Source organism: Heterocephalus glaber, unplaced genomic scaffold (genome assembly GCF_053883595.1).
Source record: "Heterocephalus glaber isolate CG9 unplaced genomic scaffold, H.glaber_assembly_v1.0 deba00001472, whole genome shotgun sequence".
Classification (NCBI taxonomy): Eukaryota; Metazoa; Chordata; class Mammalia; order Rodentia; family Bathyergidae; genus Heterocephalus; species Heterocephalus glaber.
Window position 1 is genome coordinate 93,103,501 of NW_028258315.1, and position 27,120 is coordinate 93,130,620.

At 40.7% G+C, this 27,120-nt stretch overlaps 1 protein-coding gene across 13 annotated transcripts in view; it reads right to left on the reverse strand.

Annotated features, from left to right (window-relative positions):
* Cfap20dc (CFAP20 domain containing) overlaps window positions 1-27,120 on the reverse strand; it is a 241,213-nt gene that overhangs the window by 26,885 nt on the left and 187,208 nt on the right. Inside the window, exon 15 of one of the 13 annotated variants that reach the window (XM_087182492.1) lies at window positions 4,531-6,034. The exons of 11 other annotated variants lie outside the window; for them this stretch is intronic. In XM_087182492.1, coding sequence (XP_087038618.1) covers window positions 5,935-6,034 — 100 coding nt within the window. In that variant the 3' untranslated portion in view covers window positions 4,531-5,934. Of the gene's footprint in view, window positions 1-4,530; window positions 6,035-15,053; window positions 26,191-27,120 lie in introns of those variants that run through there. One more of the 13 variants, XM_087182490.1, reaches the window with a different exon arrangement.

Consider the following 27,120-nt stretch of genomic DNA (forward strand, 5'->3'; position numbering starts at 1 on the left):
ATAGTTCTGGAAACACTGGCCAGAGCAGTTAGACAAGAAAAAGAGCTAAAACGAATAAGGATAGGAAAGGAAGAAGTTAAATTATCATTATTTGCTGATGACATGCCACTCACATAGAAGACCCTAAGAACTCCACCACAAGCCTCCTGAAATTAATAACCAAATTCAGTAGCATAGCAGGATACAAAGTCAGCACTCAAAAATCAATAGCATTCCTACACACAAATAACAAACTCACTGAGAGAGAAATTAGGAAAACCACACCTTCCATAATAGCATCAAGAAAAATGAAATACTTAGGAATCAATCTAACAAAGGAAGTAAAAGACCTTTACATTGAAAACTACAGTACTCTGAAAAAGGAGATTGAAGAAGATATCAGAAAATGGAAAGATATCCCTTGATCTTGGATAAGCAGAACCATACTTCCCAAACTGTTATACAGATTTAATGCAATCTTGATCAAAATACCAATAGCATACCTTATATATAGAACTAGAGACAACAATCCTAAAATTCATTTGGAACCAGAAGAGACCTAAAATAGCAAAAGCAATTCTGGGCAACAAAGGTAAGGCGGGGGCATCACAATCTCTGACTTGAAATTATACTACAAAGTTACCATGATAAAACAGCATGGTACTGGAAAAGCAAAAACAAGCAAACAAACAAAAACCAGATCCACGAATCAATGGAACACTGATAAAGGGGCCAACCACCTGCACTGGAAGGAAGATAAGCTCTTTAATATATGGTGCTGGGAAAACTGGCTTTCCACATGCGAAAAATTGAACCTAGACCCATATCTCTCACCATGGACTAAACTAAAATTGATATGGATTAAAGATTAAATATTAAAATGGAAACAATCTTCTGGAGAATAGAATAGGTAGAACTCTTTAAGACACTGGTAAAGGCAAACACATGAATAAAACCCCTATTGCATAGGACGTACTACGTGATTAACAACTAGGATCACATTATATTGAAAAGCTTTCGCATAGCAAAAGAAACCAACAACAGAGTGAAGAAACAACCCATAGATTGTGAAAAAATTTTTGCCTGGTACTCTTCAGGCAAAGGACTAACATCTAGAATATATAAAGAACTCAAAAAAATCAGACCTCCCAAATTTAAAGATGTAATTCAAAAATTCTGAAATTAATAGACACCTTTGAGATGAAGTACAAAGAGCAAATAAACACATGAAAAAATGTTCAACATCATTGGTCATTCGAGAAATGCAAACTAAAACAACACTGAAATTCTGTCTCACTTCAGAAAGAATGGCTATATCAAAAAAGCAACCAATAACAAATGCTGGTGAGGCTGTGGAGAAAAAGGAACCCTACTTCATTGCCAGTGGGACTCTAAATTGCTACAACTATATGGAAATCAGTATGTAGATTCCTTAAAAAACTAAAACTAGAGGTTCCATTTGACTCAGCTTTTTCCCTTCTTGGTATCTTCCCCAAAAGAGTTAAAAGCATCATACCACAGGGCTGTGTGCACACCCATGTTTATAGCAGCACAGTTTGTGATAGCTAAATCTTGAAAACTGCCCAGATGCCCATCAATAAGGATAAGGTGACATAAATAAGAATAAACTTGAGACTTTTTTTTAAAGTAAATGGGTGCAATCTTCAGAACCTAATTTTAAGTGAAATAAATTGGACAGACATGTTTAAATATCACATTGTTCTCTTGTGTGAGAAACCCAATGGGTAAATAAGGACCAAAATGGTAACAGACATTGGGAAGGAGGAAGAAAATGTTCAAATGGGAAGGGGAACAAAGGAGGGAGGAGGGGAAAGGGAAGGGAATAGGGATAAAAAAAAGAATAGAAGGAAAATGATAGAAACAAAGTTTTGTAAAGGGAGAGGGGAAGAAAGATTGAAGGGAAAGGAGGGAAATTGCGAGGAGAAGCTATATTACGCACAGGCACAAATTCTTTATGATGAATGTGATCATTATGTATGTCAAAAGTGGACCAATACAGTTAATTAAAAAGTAAAATAAAGATAGACTGTGGCTTTAGTTCCTTTAGTTAAACACGATTTTGTTTAGAAGACACTTTTACATATATTTATTTTATTAACATGTTTCTTGCAAATATACATATATGCATATACACAAAACATTACGCAAGCAAATTTAGCTCACTCTTCTTTCTACATAAATGGACAATATCCACTCACTGAACTTGTGTGAGACCCTGGGGACTGCAGGACAAAGCACTGGCTCCTGCCCTCCGACAGCCATCGTGTGATGGGGAAGGTTTCTAGCTAGAGAAAATGACAGAACATGGGCTGCCGCTGTTGGCTGCTGTGGGTGTCCAACTCATCTGTCAGGCCCTTGGGAGGGAATTCTCTATGGCCTTGTGTACACGTCAATGCTCAGTCGATGGAGTACTTATCTCAGAAATGTAAGATGTGATAACAACTACGGCACTGCTGTCATTTCCAGTGCGGAGCGATCTGCTCTCATAAAACTGTGTCAGAAGAACCAGCCCACTGAAATGCTTTCCACAGAGGGTCTTCAGTCAGGGATTAGCAATTTGCATCAGTATCTACCCAATACTTGGTGAAACTCATCTGCTGCCAGAGCACATTTATTATTCATTTAAAGAAATTTGAATTATAAAATTCTTCTACAGTCAGGGAACACACTGGGGAGAGGACTGGTAAATACCTCACTTTGAGGGGAGCGGAATTCAGATTCTTTTCAAAAGCTGGTGAATTAGATGAGAAACCCAAAGTATAAATAATTTACAGAGCAAAATAAATGATAATAGGAAAGAGGGAGACAGATTTTTTGCAAATGGGAAGGGGATCTAGAGATGAGGTGGGAGGAAAGGAAGGGAAGAGGAGAAAATAAAAGTAATAAAGATGCATTTTATACATGTAGCACATTCCCATGATGAATGTGATCATTATGTACTGCAAACATGTACTAATAAAAATAAGAAATTTACAAAAAGCTAGTGAAAATGACTTCTTAGGAAAATGGTTACAAATAACCAAACTCTACTTCCAATTTCAGGTCAGAGATTGTCCGAAGCCAATTTATGTATTTCTGGACCCCAAGGAAAGAGCTTGTGCATCACGGGCTATTACGGAGGTGACATAGTGTGAAGTCCATGCTTGACTAAGTTTTCTGTCGAGCACCAGAACAATGAATGTAGTAGGCCTCACAGGTCGGAAGGTCTCTGCTGTAATTATTCAGCTCTGCGGTTGTGTGGAGAAAGCAGTCAGAAACAGCATATTTATGGGTGGGCATGGCTGAGTCCGATGAAACAGGCTGTGGGCAGGATATGGGCCTGGGATGGCTCGATGACAGCTGCCTTACAGGAAGAAACTGAAGCAGAAAATTCCCAAGGTTCTTATGAGAATTTCTGCCAGTTCTCCTCCTAGGTATCCTTCGAGTCCACCTTTCTTACCATCTCTTTTACCGCCAAAGTCTAAGCAACTGTCTTGCTTCGCGTCACCTGCAGGAACCGCTCGGAAGTGGTCCCCGAGAGGCACTCACTCTAGCTCCCCTTCTCTGCTGTCCACACTGAGCCCACACTCAGTGCGTCTTTGGGCAAAGCCCTTCAATACCATCGGGAAGCAACTGTACTCGAGAGAACGACCAGATTCCTCACCTTGGCCTCTTGAGGCTCGGCGTGAACTCATCTACATGCTTTTTCCAGCCTCATTTTGTACCCACCTCTTCCCACTCACTGTGCTCCAGCCACACCAGCCTCCCCTTACTTCTCCCTATGTGCCAGGCTGTGCCCCCGCCCAGCCCATATGCTACTATTCTGACTCTCCCCTGGCCTGGCAAGTTCACATCCAACCTTCTGATACCTGCTCAGGCAGGCACTTTTGGGACGCGCTCCTTGATACTCCCTCTCCAGTGTGGCCGAGCTCTTTCCTGCCCCTTCTCATGGAGAATGCAGGGTCTTCTCACAATGAGCTCTTATTTCAGCTTGTAATTACCTCTTCATTCGTTAGACAGTTTGATGAAAACAGCCTCCCCATTTGATTCTTACTACCACCCAGGTATGCCTTCAATACTTACCAAGGGCAAAATCATCAAGTTTCTTTGTTAGCCCAGGTTACTGAGTGCCACTCAGTACTAAAAGTTTCCACAGCAATGACTAATGCTGCTGTCGCATCCCACTGTGTTCTCCCTCCCTCTTGCTCCACTCCACCTGCTAGGAGCGCACTGTCATCACTTCATCATGCACAGGGTACATATACTATTTGAGGTGACTCTGGGGACACACACCTGCTTCTACATAGCCAAGAAAAAATTTAATTTTCTACCTCAGAAAATAGAATGTGAGTTGAGAAATATATTTACTAGCATAAAAACAAGAAAACATATGTTCCCCCTTTTTTTTGAAGATTAAATACAGAAAAAGTGCTCTCAATAGCATTTCTTAGAATTCATCTCCCATTTCAAGTAGGGAGCTCAAAAAAGCGGTTGGGAACTCTTATATATCTCTTCAGATGTACTTGAATAAGTTATTAAGATGCTATGATTTAATTTGGGTTTCTTTTCCTCAGGAGGTCTCTAACCTGATTCTCAGGGTTGGAAGAACAACTGTGTTCTTGAAATCCGTGTTTTGAAATCCTTCAGCAAAATTCCCACCAAGAGATTATCTAATTTATCCTTGATTACCACTAGTAACTGTGCACCTACTGCTTTCAAGGATCACATTTCATTTTCAAGTAGCTTTGACTACAAAATCTTTTTCTTTGTGTTGAGGCAACACCTGTTTTTCTTTTTCACCTCCCATTGTTCCTACTACCTTTATCCTTTGGGCTACCATGGAACAATTCTTTTTTCTAAAAAATAGATAATATTTGTACATCTTTATGGTTACATTATAAACCAGCACATGTATAAAGCGGGTGATAAACAAGTCAGGGTAATAACCATCTCCATGTTTTGAAATTGCCATTTTTGTGTGTTTGCCCTTTTGTACCCTTCAGTCATTTTGACCGACATAGGCTGTCGGTCTTCTACTACTGTGCCAAAGAACCACCAGAACTAACTCTTCCTCTGCGTCTTGCTGTTCCTTATTGAACTTCTTTCTGTCCCTCTTGTCTCCCTGCCCTTCTCAGTCTCCAGTGACCATTATTCCATTTGATTCTTCTATAGGATTTATTAGTTTACACAAGTAGGTGAGAACACATAGTATCTGTCCTATGCATGGCTTATTGAACTCAACATAACCACCCCCAGTTCCATCCATGTTGCTGAAAATGACAGAACATTATTCTTTTAAATGGCTGGATCATATTCTACTGTGTGCCTATGCCACATTTTCTCAATTCATTCGTCCACTGATGGGCATCTGAGTCGACTAAGTATGACGAATAGTACTGTGATAAACACGGGAGTGCAGGTATCTTTCTGGTATAATGATTTCACATCCACTGTATGTATCATATAGTAGTTTCATCATATAGTAGTTTCATTTTTAATTTTTTTGAGGCATCTCCATATTGTTTTCCATAATGGGTATAGTAGTTTATATTCCTACCAACAATGTGTAAGTTTTCCTTTTCCTTCATGTTTCCAGTATTTGTTATATTTTGTCTTTTTGATAATAACCATTGTAATTGGGGTGAGATGAAATCTCATTGTGGTTTTCATTTGTATTTCTCTGATGATTAGTGAGACTGGGCAGTTTTTTTAATGTACTTGATCCTTTGCATATCTTTTTTTCCAGAAGTGTTTATTTTTTTAGCCCATTTTTAATTGGATGTTTTTCATGTTCAGCTTTTTGAGTTTCTTATATACTTCAGATATTACCTTGTCAGATGAATAGTTTGCAAATATTTTCTTCCATTCTGTAGGTTGTCTCTGAACTGTATTTTCCTTTGCCATGCAGAAGCTTCTTGGTTTAATATAATCTTATTTGTTTATGTATTTTTTCTTTTATTGCCCATGTCTTTGAAGAGTGTTTCCTGTACTTTCCTGTTGTACTTTCATAGTTTCAGGTTTCACACGTAAGTCTTTGGTCCATTTTGACTTGTTTCTGTGTAAGGTAAAAGGAAGGGCTCTATTTTCATTCTCCTCCATTTGTATATGCAATTTGGCCAGAGTATTTATTTATTTATTTTTTCTGGTACTGGGGATTACACTCAGGACCTTGCACTTGCAAGGCAGGCATGGTGTCACTGAGCCTGGCCAGACCATTTATTGAAGAGACTTTTTTCTCCACTGTATGTTCTTGGCACTTTTGTCAAAAATCATTTGGCTGTGTGACCATGGATTAACTTGTGGGTTCTCTATTCTATTCCATTGGCCGGTGTGTATGTTTTTATGCCAGTACCATGTTGTTTTAATTACTAAGGCTTTGCAGTATGTTTTAAGTCAGGTATTATGACCCCCCCCCCCACCAAGTCCTCCTAGGATTGCTTTGGTTATTTGGTTTCATGTGAATTTTAGGATTTTTTCCTATTTCTATGAAGAAAGTCACTGGTATTTGGATGGGAATTGTATGAATCTATATATCACTTGGATAGTACAGTCATTTTAACAATATTGACTTTACTGATCCATGAACCTGCGATATCTTTCCCCCTTTTAGTGCCCTCGACAGCTTCTTTCATCTGTGTTTTATAGTTTTCATTGTAGAGATCTTTTACTTCCTTGGTTAACTTAATTCCTGAACATTTTATTTTTTGTAGCTATGTGAATGGGACTGCTTTTTAAATTTCTCTTTTCAGCATGTTCATTTTTGGTATATAAAAATGTTGCTTTGTTGTATGCTGACTTTGTATCCTGCAACTTTACAAAATCCTTTTATAAGTTGTAACTTATTTAGATTTAGGTTTTTCTATGTGTAAATCATTTCACCTGCAAACATGGGCAATTTCATTCCTTCCTTTCCAATTTGCATGCCAGTTTTTCTTTCTCTTACTCGACTGCTTTTGCTAAGACTCCCACTAATATATTAGGTAGTACTTAGTGGACATCCTTGTCCTGTGTTCATTCTCAGAGAAAACCCTTTCAGCTTCTCTGTGGAACAGTCCCAATCTCCTGAAGACACAGTGGAAGGCACCAAGGGACTGTCTGTCTAGAACTCCTTCCCCCTTGGAATAGCCATCTCTAATCACATGGCTTTCTGAGAGTTACCATGTCTCTCCATAAACTTATGAATGTAATCAGCTGATTGGCCCAGAGGTGGACATCTAACCTAATCTGGGCCAATTACCATGTTTCCCTGGAAATTCTCAAACTGGATCTGAGGAGAGAGAGTCCTACCATGAAGATGGAGGCTGAAAGAGTGAAACCAGTTGCCACTGGTGATCATATTTTCTGTAATATGGAGGAAACTAGTTTGATAAGAGAACAGGGCACTAAAGTCTGTTTTCTGGGTGAATGAAACAGTGCAGATACCACTGAATGAATTAGGAAACTGAGGAGATGTGGGATGATGAGGGACTTACGTTTAGCATAAGAACAGTGTGAGGTCTTAGTAGCTTCCCCATGTGAAGATGTGGTAGAAAACCTTAGGGATCCATGACGAAGTCCAGCCTTAGCTCTTGAATGTGTTGACATTATCTCCAAACCCACTGTCACCGTCCTATCCTACTGCTCTAGAATCCTTTCTCATTTTTCTCCAATGTGGGATTCCTATAATCCAACCCAGAGTGAGCTTTTCAAAATTTGCTCTTAAAGTAAAACCCCATGCAGCCACATTGGCTTAAAGCCTCACACAGCCTGGTCTTTACGGTATTTCTCCATCTCTGGTATTTCTCTAGCATATTTTTGTACTTTCCCAATGTCACTGTCATACCACCCTCAGGGCTCAGAAGGAAAGCCAAACCTTAGTCTCCTTTCTCACAATGGCCTACTTTAGTCTCTGTATCCTTTAGCTTTAAGCTCAAATGCTACTTCCTACAAGTCTCACTTGAGTTATAAGTCCAGCAGGTATCCATTAGTCACCATCCCTGCAGGAAATACTTGGTGCAGTCAAATAGGATGGTGTGAGGAAGATTTGAGAAAGGTTCATTGTAAAGGTGAGGGGAAGCATAGAGGGATAGTATGGAATCTCAGGGCCACTCCCCTGCTCCCAAGACTAAGGGATGAAGAAGGGATAATCGGAAGCGAGAAAGCGAAAGGCAGGGAAAGAGGCCCCCTTGAGAGGATCTGGGACCTTAGTCAAACTGTGCAGTGAGCCTGGTGGCCTTTGCAGACAGGGTGCTGAGGAACAGTAACCCTGACTTCCTTCTCTATTCCTTTCTCATTTCCACTAGCTGAACCCCATCAGAAGCCAGAGGCCAAGAGAGTCGATGTAGTTCATGCTCTCCATTTTCTGGGGGAACAGAGCAGGAGAGAGAGAAGCAGAGAGGATGAACCTAGAGAGGCTAAAAGAAGATATTTATTCAAATTCCCTAGTGACTTCCAGCAGACATCTCAGTGTGTGATTATCTACCCAGTTGTGTGACTGAGTCATGTATACCACCCCCATTGACTCGAAGGTCCACAGGGAGGGCAGTCAAGTCTGTCTTCACACATTAGATTCTCAATAAACATTTGCTGAACGAGTGAATGAGTGGGGGAATACTTGTAGGAAGGCCAGGGCTATACGGGAAAGATATACAAGTGAGACCAAAGGTTGGGAAAACAGATGAGCTCACTAAGGAAGACATGCAGGGAGGTCAGGAGGACATGCTCTGAGAGCAACAAGAGGAATCACAAGAGTCTGGAAAGGCGACGAGCGGAGGACTGTGCCCACCAGACATTTCTTCTCCTCCCTCCTGAAGATGATCCCAGAGGTGTTTATAATATGGTGGCATCTGGAACAGGGGCTTTTTCAAAGCAATAGTTGAGAAGCACACTGTACAGACAGGTACTGTATTTTCATCTCACATCAATACAGCCTTGTTTGGAGACATGTAACAAGCACTCATACAAATGGAAAATCATATTTTCTTACGGCCTCTACAAAGTAACTTCTCCTGGCCCATGTCCTTTGTCAGAAAATCCATAAAATGGAGAGGATTCAGCTCCTGCCAAGTGTTCTGCACTTCAAGAAATCACATAAAGCCCTGCCTTCTTTATCTTCATTTAAATATACTTTACACACTCTCTGAAGAAATGAGTATCTTTCTGGCTTGGCAGTATTTTCCCTTGGGCTAAGAAAATATTAATGATATAGTATCTCCCAACCATTTTCCAGACAAGGTCCATTAGATATGGGAGATAATTCACCTCTGCAGGCACACATCCGGGCAATAGACTTCAAACTGAACACATCACATGAATGATAATATCCTATCTGCTTGAGACATCAGGGAAGAAGGCTGGCTCCTTCCTTTTTTCTATATTGTTACCAGCATGGCTATTTTATAATATTATATTTAACAAATGTCTATTGAGCCGCTCTAGTGTTGTAAACTTTATGCTGGGTATGGAATAGGAAGACACTGTTCCTGCCCCTGAGGATTCAGTCTATTGGGAAGAGAGTTAGATTAGCATTTATAAGAGCAAAGTAAGTGTATTATGTAGAGCTCAGCCCGGGGAATCTTGTACAGCTGGGAGAATAGTTCATGGGAGGCTTTACAGCAGAAGCTCTGAAAGGGTTATTCCTGAAGGATGAGAAGGAGGCAGCAAGATAGAGAAATGGCAGGATATTGTAGAAGGAAGAGAGTGAGAAAAGCTTGTGTAGTCTTGAAAGCATGTGACACGAGGGGCACTGGGCTGATAGTCACATGGGGTGAGGGGACTGAAATTAAGATGCTGAAGAAAAACCCCTTAGTGAAGGGGTTCTGGGCCCTGGGGATTTACTGAAAGATTTTAAGCTAGAACAACCTTAGATTTGCATTTTTAGAAAGACCACAGAAGCCGACGTGTAGAGAACAGGTTGATGGGGAATAAGAGAGGGACCATGAAGGAGCCTAGTTCAGGAGCTTGTTGCTGTAAAATAGGCAAGAAATAAATTTTGGAAATTTAGTACATAGGTGTATGGAATTACACATGAGAACACAGAACCTCCACTTCGACAATATCCATTTCCTATTGGGTCAAAAATAAGGTTGTAATTCAAGAAAATCTGAATATGACACCCCAAAATACATTACTTTAGAAAACTGATTACTTTGAGCCAAAGGCCAATGAGAAACAGTAATTGTAGGAAGGGCTGTCTAACTTCCCTCTTTCTTCCTAAGAGCAGGGCACTTATTTCCCCTGAAAAAGATGCTCTCCTTGTACTAGGGAGAGAATACTCTTATCACAAACGATGGGGATCTAGCACTAAGATGAATCTGCAAAAGCTCTTTACTAACATAACCCTTATTTTCTATTAGTTTCCCCATGTGCTTCCTAATGGCTTCCCCACAACTTGCCATCTCCGGCTCAAGCCCCTTTCCCTTTGTCTTGCCACCTCTCCATATTTATTTGTCTTTGTTAAAATGGTATAGAAAGGCTGAGGCCAGAGTATCACGAATTTGAGACCAGCCTAGACTATATAGCAAGCTCCTTGGAAAAAAAGTATATAAGCTCCTGGGTATAGATAGCCCTTCTTTGGATCTTTATTTCTTTTCTATAAAGGCCTCCAAGCACATGCAAAACTTAACATATTAACATCAAGTATAATCTGCATGCTTTCCCCTTGTTGATCTATCTTTGATCAATTTGATTCATAAGGCCCGGTTCCAGACACAAAAAAGGAAGAGGAGTCCCCCCTTCCATTATGTACAGAAATCTCTTGAGAAGACATTTTGTTTATGTCTCTTCCAGAGTGAAGATTTCTAGTGATGGCAGTTTGTCTCAAGGATTTCATATTCTAATAAAGAATATTTCAAATTATTATTGTGTGTCCCATGTATTAAGTTAAATTTAAATGGTTCTTGAGTTTCTATGTGCCCAATACTGTGTTGGATATACAAGGATAAGAAACAAATCCAAAGCATGGTCTTCCAAAAGCAGGCACAGATATGAATGGACAGGTCAGAGGAAAAGAAATATATATCCTCCAAAATATGAAAAAAATACTTGACCTTGAATATGGTTATAGAGATGCAAATTAAAATAATGATAAACCACTCTCACTTAGCAGCTTGGCACAAGTTCTGCAGTCTGATGGCACTCAGGATAAGACAGGGAGCTGGCACGCTACATAACAATGCTGGGAGTGAAGGACTTAGGAACATCCATCCCCAAATAACCTTTTGACCAGGTAATGCATCGCTTAGAACTTATTGTAAACATGTACTGTATTTGCCCAAACCCAGAAAGATACAGGAATGAGGAAGTTTATTATAGCACTACCTGAAATAACAAAAAACTGGAAACCACCTCAGTGTCCACCACAGGAGAACGGCTGAGTGAATAATGACAATCCAAACAGTGCCTTTCCAGCAGCCTGTGAATAATGTGGTTAGTCTAAATGTACACATTCAGAAAGACGACTGAGATCTGCTCAGTGAAGATCTAAGAAGAGCTGGAGAACAGTACAGTCTTAGCTCTTTTACACAGGGAAAACATGTACCTGGATATATGCACAGAAAGTTTCTGAAGTGTCCAAGAAACTGTTAACTACGGTCACATCTGGCAGTAGAGATGTGGGGCTGGAGGGTGGGAGTAATAGCACTTATTTGTGACTTTGTATCTTTCTACTCTGGGTGAAGCTATATTTGCACTATAGCTCTGTTTGTTTGTTTGAGACAGGATCCTGCTATGTGGCCCAGTGGGCCTTGAACTCAGGGTGATCCTCCTGCCTCAGTCTCCTGAGTGCTGGGACTGTAGGCATGCACCACCACACCTGGCTAGTTCTGTTTTTTCCCCAGTGCTGGGGATGGAACCCAAGGGACTTAAGCACGCTAGATTAACGTTACACTGTCCGCTGAGCTACACCCCTAACTCTGTTCTTCTCATCCTCTCCTCTCCTACCTCTTTCTTTCTTTCTTGAACTGGAGACTGAACTCAGGGCCTTGCACTGAGCTCCATCTTCAGGCCATTTTTCATTTTTTACTTTGAGATACTCTCCCCAAGTTGCTCAGGTTGGGCCCCACCTTGTAATCCTCCTGCCTCAGCCTTTTGAGTAAATGGGATTACAGGTCACTGTGACTGGCTGGCATTCTTTTTTAATTTTTTTAAGGCAGAGTGTCTGTCTTTAGGAAGTTCTAATAAGATGAAATGTGTGAGCACATCTTAAAAATATCAAAAACCAATGTTTAAAAAACCCAATGTTTTAGGTTACAGATGCTTCTATAGACGCTAGATTGGACCCTTAACCTGTGAGGACACAAGACAATAAGTTGTCTCCCTCAGGCCAACTCAGTCCTTCTAAGCAGATCCGACCCACCTTCTCCACTGGAACAAACTCCAGTGATGACAGTAGCACATTTTGGGTCTTTAGGAAGGCTGGTAATGTTCTCTGGAAATTGTCAAGTGTTCATGGGCACAGACAGTAGCTGCTCTACCTACAGATATGACTAAAAAATAGGTGATCCTTTTTTTTTAACACATCATGCACAAACCTGGGCTGAGCTGTGCAATGTCAGCTCTGACAATTCAATGACATCACCCGACAAAGGATGGTCACCGTGGGAAAGCCGGAAGATTCTCTGCAGTAGAGGAGGCCCTGCCGAGAGCTCGGGGGGGTGGGGGTGGCACGCTCTCCGTGCTGAGATGTGTTCCCATGTGTACGGGAAAACACGCATGTGAATTTGATATTGTTTTGATTTGCTTTTCAAAGGCCATCCTTGTATCCTTTTCCTTATGTCTTTTTCTCTTTTGGTTCCTGCAGGGTAAAAGTTCCTCAGCCTCATGGAAAACTAGGAAGTGACTCATTTCTCTTTTACCTTTCACTGGAGGGGAATCACTTTGGGGTGAAAATTCTCAAGGAAGTCAGGTTATCTCCTCAAAACAGGAAAAACTAATCAAGCATTGTCTGATTAATTAGAGACACTTGAAAAAAATGCTATCAAGGCTTACAGCTGTAATCAACTTAATCAACATGCAAAGAGCCAATCTATGGTTTTCTTGATTAACAAAGGTGAATGTTAAACAGAGAAGCGTGACATTGTAGCGTCATTAGCTAAAACTACAAACTGAGAATTTTCCTTAAATATTCAAAGTCAGGGGAGGATAAAGTGAAAAATCTCTCATAGTCCTCTTCTTTTCCTTCTTTTCTTTTCTTTTTCCTTCCTTCCCTTCCTCTCCCTCTCTCCCTCCCTCCTTCCTTCCTCTCTCTTTCTTTTCTTTTTCTTTCTCTCTCCCTTCCTTCCTTCCTCCCTCCCTCCCTCCCTTCCTTTTTCTTCTCTCTCTCTCTCTCTCTTTCTTTCTCTTTCCTCTTCTCCTTTCTCTTTGGTTCTAGGGACTGAACTTAGGGCCTTCACACTGAGCTACATTCCCAGCCCTTTTTCCATTTTTCATTTTGAGAAAGGGTTTCTAACTCACTAAATCACTCACGTTGGTCTCAAACTTGTAATCCTTCTGCTTCGGCCTCCCAGAGTGCTGGGGTTACAAGTGTGCACCACAATGCCTGGCTCACACTCTATTTCTTACCAGGGCCACCATGGGCCTGGACATTTCAGTTCTTCTCGATAGTTTCGTAGGAAAGCAAGCTCCATCTAAGTAGTAGAAATGAGCAGGGACTTGAGAAGGCGCCAATGAATTCGTGTGGCAAATCAACTCTTGCCACATGGTCACAGAGTAAAGTTACCATGCAGTGAGGTGTCAGCAGTTATTATTATTTGAAGTTCCAGAAAAAGACTCATTCTCTTCAAAGACTTATAAGACAAGTGCATGCTCTGTGCTTTGTGACTAAGTCATTAGCAAATCAAGAGCTGAAAACTGCGACCTTTTCTAACTTTAACTAGAGAATAATTGCCTTAAAATGAGAGTACAAAATAAAATCACCTAAACCTTTCTGTGAAATGATGGAACTTAATGGTGCAGAAAGAGTGGGTGGGGTTTAATTTAATGCTTTAATTTAGCTTCTTGTGCTTTTGTAAAGAATAACTACAAGGTATCATTTTCATCACCAAGGGTGTCAGATTATCAGATACCACATTTACATATTTATTTCCATTTTCTTTTCAAAGTTTGGTTATACCTTTATGTTCAGAAGTTAAATAAAACAATGATATGCTGGAAAAAGAAGGCTCTGTGAGGTGAATGACAATTTAATTTTCCTCCAGTGTTGGCTGGTTGCATGGGAAAATAAAGAATGGGAGAAAGCTGACAGGATATTTAGTTGACTAGATTAATTCCCCGCCAGTTGTAGGGTGTGTTAATTGTAACATTTCAGTTCACGAAAAATATTGTGATAGAATGCTGATTTGGGTGATAAACGGACTTTTAAACAGTTATGATGGTAAAATCCTGTTTCTAAAACACTGGGAGGAAATGATCAGAACTCTTTTGTTGTCTAGACTATTCTTGCGAGTAAATTGGGCTTTCCAAGGAGGAAAATAATGTTTCCAAGTCTCCAAGCTACCACTGTCATTGTAACTATTCCTAGTGTTACTCCAGATCCTACTCTACTTAATAGGGTCCACATTCTACAGAAAGCTTACATGCTAATTGTAAGACAGGTTGAAAGAGATAGAAATATTGCACTATCAGAAAGAACAAACTGACTGTATCAGACTAAGAATTACTAGTGATTCTTATTAAGAAACCTGATATTAAAGCGTAACATACACATAGAAACGTGCACAAACGTACAGCTTCATGAATGATCACACTATGAGCTGCGATCTTCAAGACAGAGATGCTTTCCTTGCTTCTCCTCCTAATCATAACACCCTCTTCTCCACACAGGCGACCTCATGGTGGTACTGCACGTCAGTATACTTGTTTTTGAACTTTATGTGAATGGAGTCATTATGACTCCTGTCAGTTCCCTGGCTTCTTTCTTCAATATTGCATGTGCAACACTTCCACGTTTCTGAGTCTAAGTAGTATTCCACTGTGTGAATACATTCATTCTCTCGTCTACTAATGCAAGCCAATGGGTTGTTTCCAGGTTGGGGCCGCCAGGGTGTGTTTATGTAGGAGGAAAGCCTTTTTCTCTTTCAACCTGGGTGCAAGGACTGGGGTCTGCAAAGCAACTGGCGATAGACAGAATAAGAGGAGAAAGCTCAAAGTTTATTTACAGTGCACGCGGGAGTTGCTCAGCAACGCGTCACTCACTGAATAGCCAGACGTGAAGGCTACTTAGCAAAGGGACGCACACATGAAAGTTGGTGAGGTTCTGTTGGGCTTTCTGGTGTGAACAGGAAGGGTCTTGTGTGTCTGTGGTAGCTGAATTCATAGGAAACTTGCTCACGGGGGTTAGTGGCAGCTCTATATTAAGGAGGCTCTGCTTTAGTCAGGTAAGGGAAGTGGAGGTAATATTTCTTTCTGCATTTTCTGTAGTTCAAATGCTTTCAATTTAAAATAAACTTAATACCAATTCTTGGGTTGGGATGGGTTCTCCATTGATGTATGACTTTAGGTGCCCATGTATTTGCTTTCTGCTGGCTATCCACCTAGGGGGGTAACTGCTGGATAAAAGGGTATGGTATGTTAGCTTGCACAGATGTCACCTATATGGATTTCCAAAGGAGTTGTATCAATTTATATTCCCCATCTATGTTTCATATGCTCCACATCCTCACTAGATTGGCATTTTGATGTGATGTATAGCCATTGTGATGGGCTGCAGTTCAATCACAGTACAATTTAATTTGCATTTCTCTGATGTTTAATGAGTTTATGTACATTTTCATATAATTCCTGACCATCTGAATATCTTTTATGAAATGTCTATTCCAGTCTCTTGGCCACTTTTCTTCTTTTGAGTTACCTGTTTTTTCTTACTAAGTTGTGGGTATTTGTATATCCTGGCCATAAACCCTTTTTGTGTGGCAAATATCTCTTTTATTCTATGGTTTGACTTTTTATTCTCTTGAGTGGTGTCCTTTAATAAGTTCTAGCTTCAACGTAGCCCAATTTATCAATAGTTTCCTTTATGGCTTGTGTAATCTGAGACCTGTTTAAGAACTCTTTTCCTACCCCAAGGTTCTGAATCTACTCTTTAATATTATCTTCTAGAATTTCATTGTCCCCTCTGATAGTCATGACAGCCAAGAGCCACAGGTGCTACTGAGCACCTGACATGGGGTTAGTCTGACTTGAGATGGGTTATACGTTTAAACACACACTGGATTTCAAGGACTTGATATTAAAGAATGTACAATGTCTCATTAGAAATGTTTTAAGTACGAAGGGAGCAGCAAACTGTCAGAATGGCATAGAGATTGCTTTACACTGAAAACATGTGGACATATAACAGACACAGAAATAAATCTTATCTGAATTTTCATGATCTTACTAAGGCAGAGTGTTCTGAACTGCTGCAATGCCTTCCCATCAAGTCTCCACTTCCGGGGCCCTTTAGGGCTTGGGTATTCCAAGGAATTGTGTAAATAAGCCTTATCAGAGCTGTTTGACCCCTCCCACTAGAGCCCTGTCCCACTCCCTCATTAAGCTGATACAGAAACCCTTGTCCTGTGAAAAGCCACTCCTTACAGAATTCGCCTAAATGCATGTGTAAAAATAGAAACTATTTCTCCTGTTAATTTGTCTGTGGTTAGTTAATTCATAGATCTTCCTTCTCCATATGCCAAACCTAAGTTGGTAGAAGTTTTCCACCCAACAATTACATGTTGAAACATGTTTGGTATACTAGGTTAAGTAAAACATACCATTAAAATTTATTTTACTGGGTTTTACTTTTTAAATGTGGTTACCAGAAAAGTAAAAGTCATATTACATGGCTAACATTCTGTTTCAATTGGGACAGCAGCTTGGGATGAGATGAGGTTGCCCCTTCAGGCAGGATTCCTGAGCTTTTGGCTGGCAGTTGGGCCAGAGGATCCTCATCTAGCCAGCAATTAGAATGACTCAAAATGGGCTTCACTTTGCTAGAGAGATGGTCTGTTTCAGGTTCACACTTTTACCTAAGGCGCAGCACTGTGAAATTTACAGCTGCTTCTCTTCCTGGGCCCTGAGCGCCGATTTTTGTCCCCTGCATCACGTGGCTTTGAAGGCCACGTTCAGCCACTGGGCCTCTCAGCTGCTCTTTCTGAATTGGCATTTTTCTTGTGGGCTGTGGCTTCCTTTCTCTCTTGGACCAAGGTCCTGCAGGTCCTCACTGCCTTGGAAACTTTCCTGTGGTTTTAATAAAATGACTTTGAATATTTATCTGGATTTTCTGCTTGTTCTCACAGGGAAGTTCTGTGTGAAACAACGAAGTCTGCCACTGCTGGAGGCAGGAGCCATGTTAATTAAAATCTGTCACACTTGCCACTGAATGGTGTAAGATTTTGATCACAGCTGATGTGGAGTACTGGGTCAGAGTCGTGCAGAACAAGACATCCTTGTTGGTCATTTATGTACTCTACTGTAGGGGTTCTTCCACAACTTACAGAGTATTAAGCATAGTTTTCCCACATGTATATTGAAAAAGCTTCTCAAATCCAGGACAAAAACACAATGAATCACAATTATTATTTCAAGACTGAATTTTCAATCCAGATTTCAAGACTGGATTTTCAATAGTGCGTGAACAACATCTGAAATCTCATAATCTCTTCTTTAGTGAGGTTATGAAGTATCTCCATCACTGATTCTAAAAGTTTGAATGTATTACACTTAAAATTATTTTTAATTTATCAGTACATGTGTATGTACCTAATGTTCACATTCTCTGTGCTAAGTTGGCTCACATACATAACACTTCTTTTTTTTTTGGTACCGGGGATCGAACTCAGGACCTTGCGCTTGTGAGGCAGGCGCTGGAACCACTGAGCTAAATCCCCGGCCCAGTAACACGTCTTAATTCCTCTGTCATCCTCTTTCCCATGCCTTCTCCCTCTTCCACCCACCCTTTGATTCCCTTCCTTTCTTCTGGGCACATGTTTGCAGTACATGATGTTTACATTCCTCACGGGGAGCTGGTACACGTGCATGACATCCCAGTTGCTTTCTTTCATTGCTTGTCTCTTAACTCCTCCCTCCTCCTATCTCTTGGTCCCCTTCCTTCTTAGAATGATCTGTCTCCCCATTTCCTATCATCTATCTTTTATTTTGCTCTTTATTTTTTCTCTTTCAAGAGAAACAGTGTGGTATTTCAGCTTGTGTGTCTGATTTATTTCACTTAAAATTATGGTCTCGAGGAGCATCCATTTTTGCACAAGTTTATCTTTCTTTATGGCAGAGTAGTACTCCATGCTGTGTAACTACCACATTTTCTTTATCCATTTATCGGCAGGTGGACATATGGGCCTCTTCCAAGATTTAGCTCTTAAGAGTTGTGCTGCTATAGACATGCATGTATCTCTGTAATATGATGCCTTTAACTCTTTCAGGAAGATACCAGAAGAATAGCTATATCAAGTGGAATTTCTACTTTTAGTCTTTTTGGGAATCGCCACACTGATTTCCATAGTGGTTGTATTAGTTTACATTCCCACCAATGGTACAGAAGGGTTCCTTTTTCCCTGCACCCTCTCCAGCATTTGTTATTGTTTGATTTCTTGAGGATGGACATTCTTTCTGGGATAAGATGGAATCTCTGAGAGCTTTTAATTTCCATTTCTCTAGTGGCTAGCAACGTTGGACATTTCTTTATGTATTTACTGGCCATGTGTACTTCTTCTACGAAGTGTCTGTTCATTTCACTTGGCCATTTCTTTGACTGCGTCTTTTATTTTGGGGGGGTCTAATTTATTGAGTTCTTTGTATATTCTAGATATGAGTCCTCTGTCTAAGGAATCATTGGCACTATAGGTTGTTGTTTCACTTTATTGGCTGTTTCTTTTGCTGTGCAGAAGCTTTTTAATTTAATATGATCCCATTTCCTGATTCTTGGAATGATTTCCTGTGTAGTTGGGGTTCTGCCTAGAATGCCCTTCCCCATGCCTATGCCTCCAAGAGTTTTACCTAAGAAGAAGCAGCCCTAATCTCATTTCAGCCAGCAGAGTCTGCACAGCAGAGGGAAGATAACAGATTAGGAGATGTCAGCAAAATGATCACTCCAGGCTAGGGAGGAGTGTCAGGTAGGGCTGGAAAGAGACTGTTTAATAACCCAGCTGATTAAATGAACAGTGGAAATTCTACCTTAAAGGACACAAGCAGCCTACAAGCCACATGCTGATGCTGACTGACAGTATTACCTGGAGTGCATCTCTGAGGACTTTAAATGTGCATTAATGCTGGCTGGGCAGGAGGACAGGGATGCCCCAGCAATGTCTGCTGTGGATGTGGATCACAGCCCGGAAACAGTAGTGACTAAATTACTGGGCATCAAATGTATGATGCCACTGAACTGTGTGTAAATTAAAATAATTTATATTCATGAAATCATTTAAAATAGGCTATTAGTCAATATTAACACGGCAGATGATCTTTACTGGACAAGCGGAGAGCTCTGTCCTCAGCTATCATCCATCTAAGGCTGTGGGCAAAGTGAATGGACTTTTCATATTTGTGGAAGACACTGGTCTGAAAACAGAACAGGCTGGGTCTTGAACTGGACACACAATGATCTTGACAGACAAGGAACATGGTTTAGATACCAATATTTATTGGAAAATCTAATAAATGAATAGCTGTTAACAAAGGAGGCTGAGGTAAAGTAGTGGGGGAGAGCATTCAAGATGAAGGAATAATGGTCAAAGGCCCTAAAGCATGTAGGCTTGAGAAAAGCAAAAGAAACCAGTGTGGCTAACATACAAAGATATCCAGAGGAAAAATGGCACTAAATAAGGTTAGACCCACACACATGGGCCAAGGCACTTAATTCTTGCAGGCCATTGAAAGATTCTGGCCTTATTCTGTGAGTAATGGGATCCATCCACAAGTGCCAGTGTCAGGTCTGTATGTGAGAAGGCCACTCTGGCTGCTGCACGGGAAATGGCTATGTGTTGTGGTGAAAAGCACATGTAGATGCATACAAACTACATATAAGGCTCTGGTAATACTCCAGGAGAAAGATGGGGAGACTTAGGTGGCCAAAAGCCAAAGGTATGCCGCTAGTAAGATATGAAAACTAAAAATACAATGTGATCTAAGCTACAGTAATATACACAGAGTTCCAGTCAGAGGTCTAACTGTAGACTGAACTGCTTGGATTACATTTGGATTGTTTTGTTCAAGTTAGAAAACCCCAAACGGATAAACACTAAAATGTTCAGAGGAAGGTGATCAGGACTATGCCAGGAGCAGGAATGGCAGTGTGGACTTGAAGCTAGAAGGAGAAAATATGAGACTGGAGGAGAAAATGAGCAACTCAGACGTGTTACTAAAAAATTTCAAGGGGAAGCACGTGAAAGAGCAATGGTTTGATCTGTCATCCTGAAAAGAGCAGTGAGGTCAGCGGACAGAGGTTTAGGGGAGCTTGTGTCAGCTGTATAGGGAAGATGTCTATTGTGGAGCTGAGAGTGGACTGCAATGCTTCCATGCTGCACAGAGCCTGCTTCCCCAGCAACGACGTGCAGCATATGAAGTGATGACACTGGGTTAAAGCTTCTCTACAATCTCTCCAAACTCCCTAAGACTCCTGGATTCCCTCAAAGTAAGATTTTTTTGGGGAAAACTTATTCCTAGCATTTTTATGCATTCCTACCACTATTATCACTTAACAAAAATATCTACCTAAGGGCTGGGAATTTAGCTCAGTCATTCTGCGGCCTGCCTTGAAAGCGCAAGGTCCCAAGTTTGATCCCCAGTACCAAAACAAAACAAAACAAAATAAAACCTACCTAAGGGCCAGTGCAGGTCTCTTCATATGCATGATCTCATCTAGCCCTTGAAATGGTACTATGAGGTAGTTAGGCAGCAAAGTGCAATTCTATTTTCAGGTAATGAAATTGGGGCTTGGAGAGGTTAGATAACTTCATAAGAACTCAGACCTGGCATTTCTGTTCCATAGACAGTGCTTTTAATCTGCATTACACCACCTAAGACGACTTATTTTATTACATGCCAGTGACCTGTATACTGAGCTCAACATTTTAACCAATTTCTAACTTTCAAATATGAAAATATATGAAACACTCTATTCCTACTGACAAAATATATCTAATTCACAACTAGTATGTGTCAGAATAAGAATAGGTTATGCTTGATAACAACACCAAAAGATTCCTTTTTTTCTTAGGTTAAATGTCCATACCCGACGACTAAAGAGGATTCAATTTATGATAGTCATTCAGTAAGCAGGTGGACAGAACCACCACTAGTGTGAATGTTTCTAGTCAAAGGAAAAGAGAACCAGGAGGGTTTCATATGTGCAATTAAATGCTCCAGCCAAGTAATAACCTGAGCCATTTTGCTCCTAATTTATTGGTAAGAACAGTGGTGGCAAACCTATGGCATATGTAGCACAGTGGGCTGTTTGTATCATTGAAAGCTCTAAAAGGTTGCCAGCATTGAGTTAGAACCAGGTGAGCTAGTTGGCTCCACCCCAAAAGAAGGGGCCCTAGAAATTCAGTACAAACATGTGCTCAAAATCTGGAGAACTGGGATTATTTGGCAAACTGCTAATAACTTTACAGACAATGAATAGTCGAGGAAGCTAGAAAACATGCAAACAAACTTTGCTGCATACATCTCAGAATTTTTACCAAAAAGAACAAGGACTACACCTTTACATTAGCTTGTTAACCTATGCCTAGCTGGAAGTATTAATGTTAGAAGAGAGCAAATGTACAAAACATGATAAATTCTGGTAAGTCTTCACTCTATATGTAAAAGATTCTTTGAACCATAATTGTGTTTAAGATTCAAGCTCTAGGCATGCCCCATTAGTATATTTACACTGGAGCTGGTGCAAGTGTGTAGACAGAAAGCTTTACTCTCTTAATAAGTTTCATTTTACCTAATTATTAAAGGCCTTATTGATGAACTGAGAGCAGCTATTATGAAACAAACCCAGTGTTAAGTTTTGAATATTAAGATGTTAGAATTAAAAGTAAATACATCAAAGGAATTTTATTCAGAAAATTATTGGCAAAGTACGCCACTCGAATCTTAACTTTATTTATAAAAATATCTCAAGTTATTTTTTTCTGATAAATATTTGTAATGATATAAAACAAAACAAGCAATTCATCTTATTTCTCGCTATGACTCGGAGTACTCAATTCAAATTTGACCTACTTTTATGCACTGTGAGAAAATATAGTAGGCTTACTCATAAATAGTCTATAACCTCAACTACCAAAACTGATAATGAAAACAAATCAGGAGCATATTTGAAGCTTTTAATTGGACACGGTTCAGTGGCCAATTAGTTAAGAGGACAATTTCTTGTTGTGATTGAAATGCCTGAAGAAAAAGTACATCTGGAATTAGTATGCTTAAAACATAATTAAAATTTATATTACAAATGTTAGTTCAGGGAAGAGATAATTTTAAAAGCCAATGATACTTCATGTAGGGGCATGCTATGGTGGTTTTTATTGTATTTTTTCTCATTTGAAAGCTACCTATTTTAACAGAGAGTAGCCCTAAATATTTTAAAGGTCAAACTAGAAATCTGTTGATGATTTAAAAATGTAGGCCAAGTGCTTTATATTATACTACTAGAGTGTTATTATAGTTTAAAAATATCATTAAATCAGCACAAACCTGCACTTACCATTTCCTGCACATTTTTCACACCGAGCTGCCTTCTGACTATGAGTAATCTGTTAATCTGCTCTCTGCCTTGCAATCCGTCAAAGTGACAGATTCATTCCTTCCCTAATACGTAAGATCTTCATTTGCTATATGCCTTGCTGCAACTCCTTTTTTCGCTAGCGCTGAAATTTAGAAATTCACAGGCAAATTTAGAGAACGTCACATTGTAGTTGTCCCTATTTATTTTCCACATATTCCATTATTCCAGCAGGAGAAAACAAAAGTTTTCTGGACTCCTAATGTGAATTAATAGTATTGCTAGAAGGGAGGCAATGTTTGGTTTCAGCAGGAGCTTTGCTAAAGAGGTTGGAAGAGGGTAAATGGTAAAAAACAAGGCAAGTAGATCCTTTACCCAGTCAAAACACTGACCATGATGGATATGTTTTCCAATTCTAGTGGCCAATGAATAGCTTCTTAGCCTTCGTGATCACCCTTTACTTAGCGTAAAGAAAAAGATCATTCAGTTAGCAGTTTAAGGATAAACTGCTCCCACAAAAAATGAAGCTTGACTAGCATAAGCTTGCTGCTTAATTGAAAGCAATACTGTGATTCTATTTAAAAAGAGATTTTCTTTTACCGTGATGTCTAGTGACCTCAGGCCGAGCCAGAAGTTGGATTTCCAGTTCACGACTATTTGAATAATACAATGGCTCTACTGCTTAACACCTGTTAATTCAATAGAAAATACTGTGTTTTTCCTTTTTTGCTTTGACTAGTTCTATAAACAAAGTGAATTAAGGAACTGAAAAGTATCAAAATATGTAAAATTCTAGCTTTTATTTTAAATAAGATATAACAAAGTATGTCATCTACATATCACCATTTGGGTTCACTTATTACTAACCCAAGTGTCCATGCAATCATTCAAAGGGGACTACTGTTACTCTCCAAAGTCACAAGCAAGGAAGTTGCCTACAGCAAAACATTGAGAAATATTTACTAAGCAGTCTGCTTCAAAATACACAAAATCTTTTTGTACTAACACACTCAAAATCCAACCCCATTTAATTGTCCTGAGCATGAAATTGCATCTGATTTGTCCTAATACTGTAGATGGCAAGGGAGGTAAAAAGCTTTTTATAATCGATGGACAAGAAGCAGTCAATAGAACAATAGTGTTAGTGTTAATTCAATCAGATATGCTAAAAGTTGTTTGTCTTCTCACCTTTGAGTCATGTTAAACAGGCTGAACATCTGACTTATACAGTTTTTATTATACTGAGTGGGCTTCTATGTGGTAATGAACAGCATACTATTAAGCTATAAACTCTGGTAAATATATGGTTAAAGTGAAAAATTATACATTTTAACTGTAATCAGTTTCAAAAAACAATGTTTTTCACTAACAAAATAAACAAAGAAATACAGGGAAGAAGTAACCAACTGTCAACAGAAGCAGAGCCCAGGCGTGGGCAGCTGCCCGGAGAGGCTCCATTTCCCCATGCCAGGCTGGTTCCACTCTCCGTTTCTCTGGGCACCTTCCCGCCCTCATTCAAAATGCCCCTGTAACCCACAACTGGGCTTGCCTCTGCTGGAGGGCCACATGCCCAGCAGTGTGTGTTCAAGCCATGCATTAGGGGTTTCAGATATACTGAGCACTGCTGAAGGTTGCAGCTGTGATGTGCTTTGGATAATTCTGTGCTCTAGGGGTTTCTTGTTTAAACAGCAGAGGAGCTATTCAGCAGTGGGTCAACGTAAAAGAGGGGACAGGGAGCCTAGCGATGCAACTGGCTGGGGTCACTGGACAATAATCTGTTCTTCCACTCCTTAGGCTCACTGTCATTCCCTGGACTTTGGCCTGCATTTCCTCCCACACTGTCCTCCTGGCCACCTCAGCAGAATGGAGGTGAATGTTAGAAACTAGATCAGTACTCCTACTGTTTAAAGCTTCTCATTACTCTAGAAGGGGAAGTGGAATCTTTTTACTAAAAGCTGAAACTGTAAAATGCTAGAATGATAAATCATGGCTTTGGTAATTACCTTCCTTACCCTGGACTGTGGACCAAAGTTGATCTGAATTCACCACCTGGGAGGACAGGAGTGGTGAAGGAGGCCTGAGGAATCCTGGAGCCTCAAGCTCTGTTAGATCTCTGAGATTCTTCAGGAATCTGTCATTTCAGACATGGAAGCTGGGGAAGTGGAGGGAGAAGATGCAGCCTGTTCTGAAACGCTTCCAGAAATGTGTTTCATGAGTTTACAATTATGGAAAAAAATACAAGAACTAAAATATTGGTCAATATTTCCCAGCCTTCATGCGTACAATGGAAACACTAGGAGACGGGGTGAAGTGTGACATCCCAAAGCTTCAGAGAGCCCTGGTCTCTCAACTGAGGGAAAGACAGATGGGGTCAGCTGGTGCCAGGGGGCAGGCCTGAAGGAGCTGTGGGGGAGCCAAGAGAAAGCCAGCATGGCAGGTGGGCAGGTGTGGGCACCGGGTCCACCGCTGGGATAGCCACTTAGGCCCTGGGACTGGGAACTGGAGCAGGCGCACAAGCTGAGGCAACTCACTTGGGCAGCGTGGGTCAGCACCAGGACTGAGAGTGGGCTGGGCAGGTCGACAAGTGCCAAAGGCAGAGGAAAAAGAAGTGATGGGGCAGGAGACCACCAGCTGCCTGACTCTATCTCCACGGTACTGTTGGTAAACAGCTGGGCCCTCGTTGCCTTCTCTGCCCAGTGGGAATGGTGCCCCTTAGGCATGGTCCTGGCTTAAGACTGGTGAGAAGAGGGGAAAACGAGGATGATTCTCGAAGAATTTGATTTGCTACCTGGAGGCCTGTAACTGAGGCTTTCTCTAGGCCCAGATTAGAGGGGCTGGAAAAGCCATTCTGAGGCCTGGCCTCTGCTGAGGCTTGGGGAGGAGAGGAGCCCAGGTGTTCCCAACAGAACGGCAGACTCAGGGCCGTGTGTGTATCACACGTATATGTCACATACATCACACATATATATCACACATATAAACATATTACACATATATGTGTCACACACACATATATAACACTCTCACACACCCACAGCCATATCTATAAATATATGTGTGTATATATATGTATTTATAGACATAATTTCTTCCATTTGCCTATCTAGATTCTGGTGGCCTGGTGAGGGTTATGTACACTGTCAGCAGTGGCAGTCCAGGCAAACTGCTAGCAACTGGTACCCTGAGCTAGACAGGTCAATACAGACAAGCAATTCACAAGGAGAATACAGAAGGGAAACACTAACTCAGTTTAAGAAAATTGTCTCTATTTAGAGGCTTAAAATGATACATTCACCAGAGACTTTAGATTGTCACTATCTTCTCAGGGATCACTGAAAATAAATTCACAAAAAAAGTTTCATTTATTTCATGTAGGAACAGGCCCAGGTATCAGAACTACAAGGGAGAAAAAAGAACAACAAAGAGATGCAGCCCATGTAGAGATGGGGGAACTCACTTCCATGAGGTGTTTCAATGATTCCAACACATACTTCCTGTTTCCTGTGTGCCTGCTACTGTTGGAAGAGCTGGAAGTACAGTGAAAGAAAGGTAAGGCCTCAGCTCACGCAGTCACATCCTACCAGTATGGATGGGAGGGTGTGCGTGAGTAGAAAATAAAGAAATGTAAGCATTATGGTTTAGATCTAAACTGCTCCCCAAAAGTTCCATGCTTCATGCTGGGCCTTGTTGGAGCTGCAGGTTGCTAGTGGTGAGATCTGGAAAGGCGTATTCTTGTCTCCAGGTCTTCCCTTCTCTCTCTGCTTCCTGGCTGCCACGGGCGGGGCGGGGGGGGGGTTGAGTAGCTGCCTCTTCCATGCCCCTCTGTCATGCCATTTCTGCCTTGGGGCCAGCAACTATGGACTAAATCCTCTGAAACCATGAGCCAAAATAAACCTCTTGTCATCAGGTATTTTGTCCAAGCAAAGGGAAAACTGACTAATATAATCAGTTGGTAAAGAGTGCTGTGGCCAAAACAAAAAAGAGTGTAAGAAAGATGACTGAAGGTGATTTTAGGGTGGAAGCCTGAAAGGCCTCTCTGAAGAGACGATGTTCCTTTGGGTGGAGACCCTAGTGGTGGCAAGAGTTAGCCATGTAACAAGTTCACAGAAGAGGGCTCCAGGCAGAGCTCCTGAGGTGGGACCGTGTGTGGAGCCTTTGAGGAAAAGGAAAGAACCATGAAACTTGGTACAGAGTGAGCAATGCACATACTGCAGTGGTATGAAACACTGTAGCAGACATGGGCTCGGACCTAAACTCTGTCCAAACAAGGGCCTCTCATAAAAACATAATTCTACCTCATTGTGAATAAAGTAATATCACTGTCCTATTTTCATAAAGGACAATGGCTGCATAAACATTAAAAACTCTGAAATGTAATCTAATTCAGGATGAAGATTTCCATTTTCCATGGTGTCTGTATAACCCTACTCTGTCCCTGCCTCCCTCCCTCAACTTAA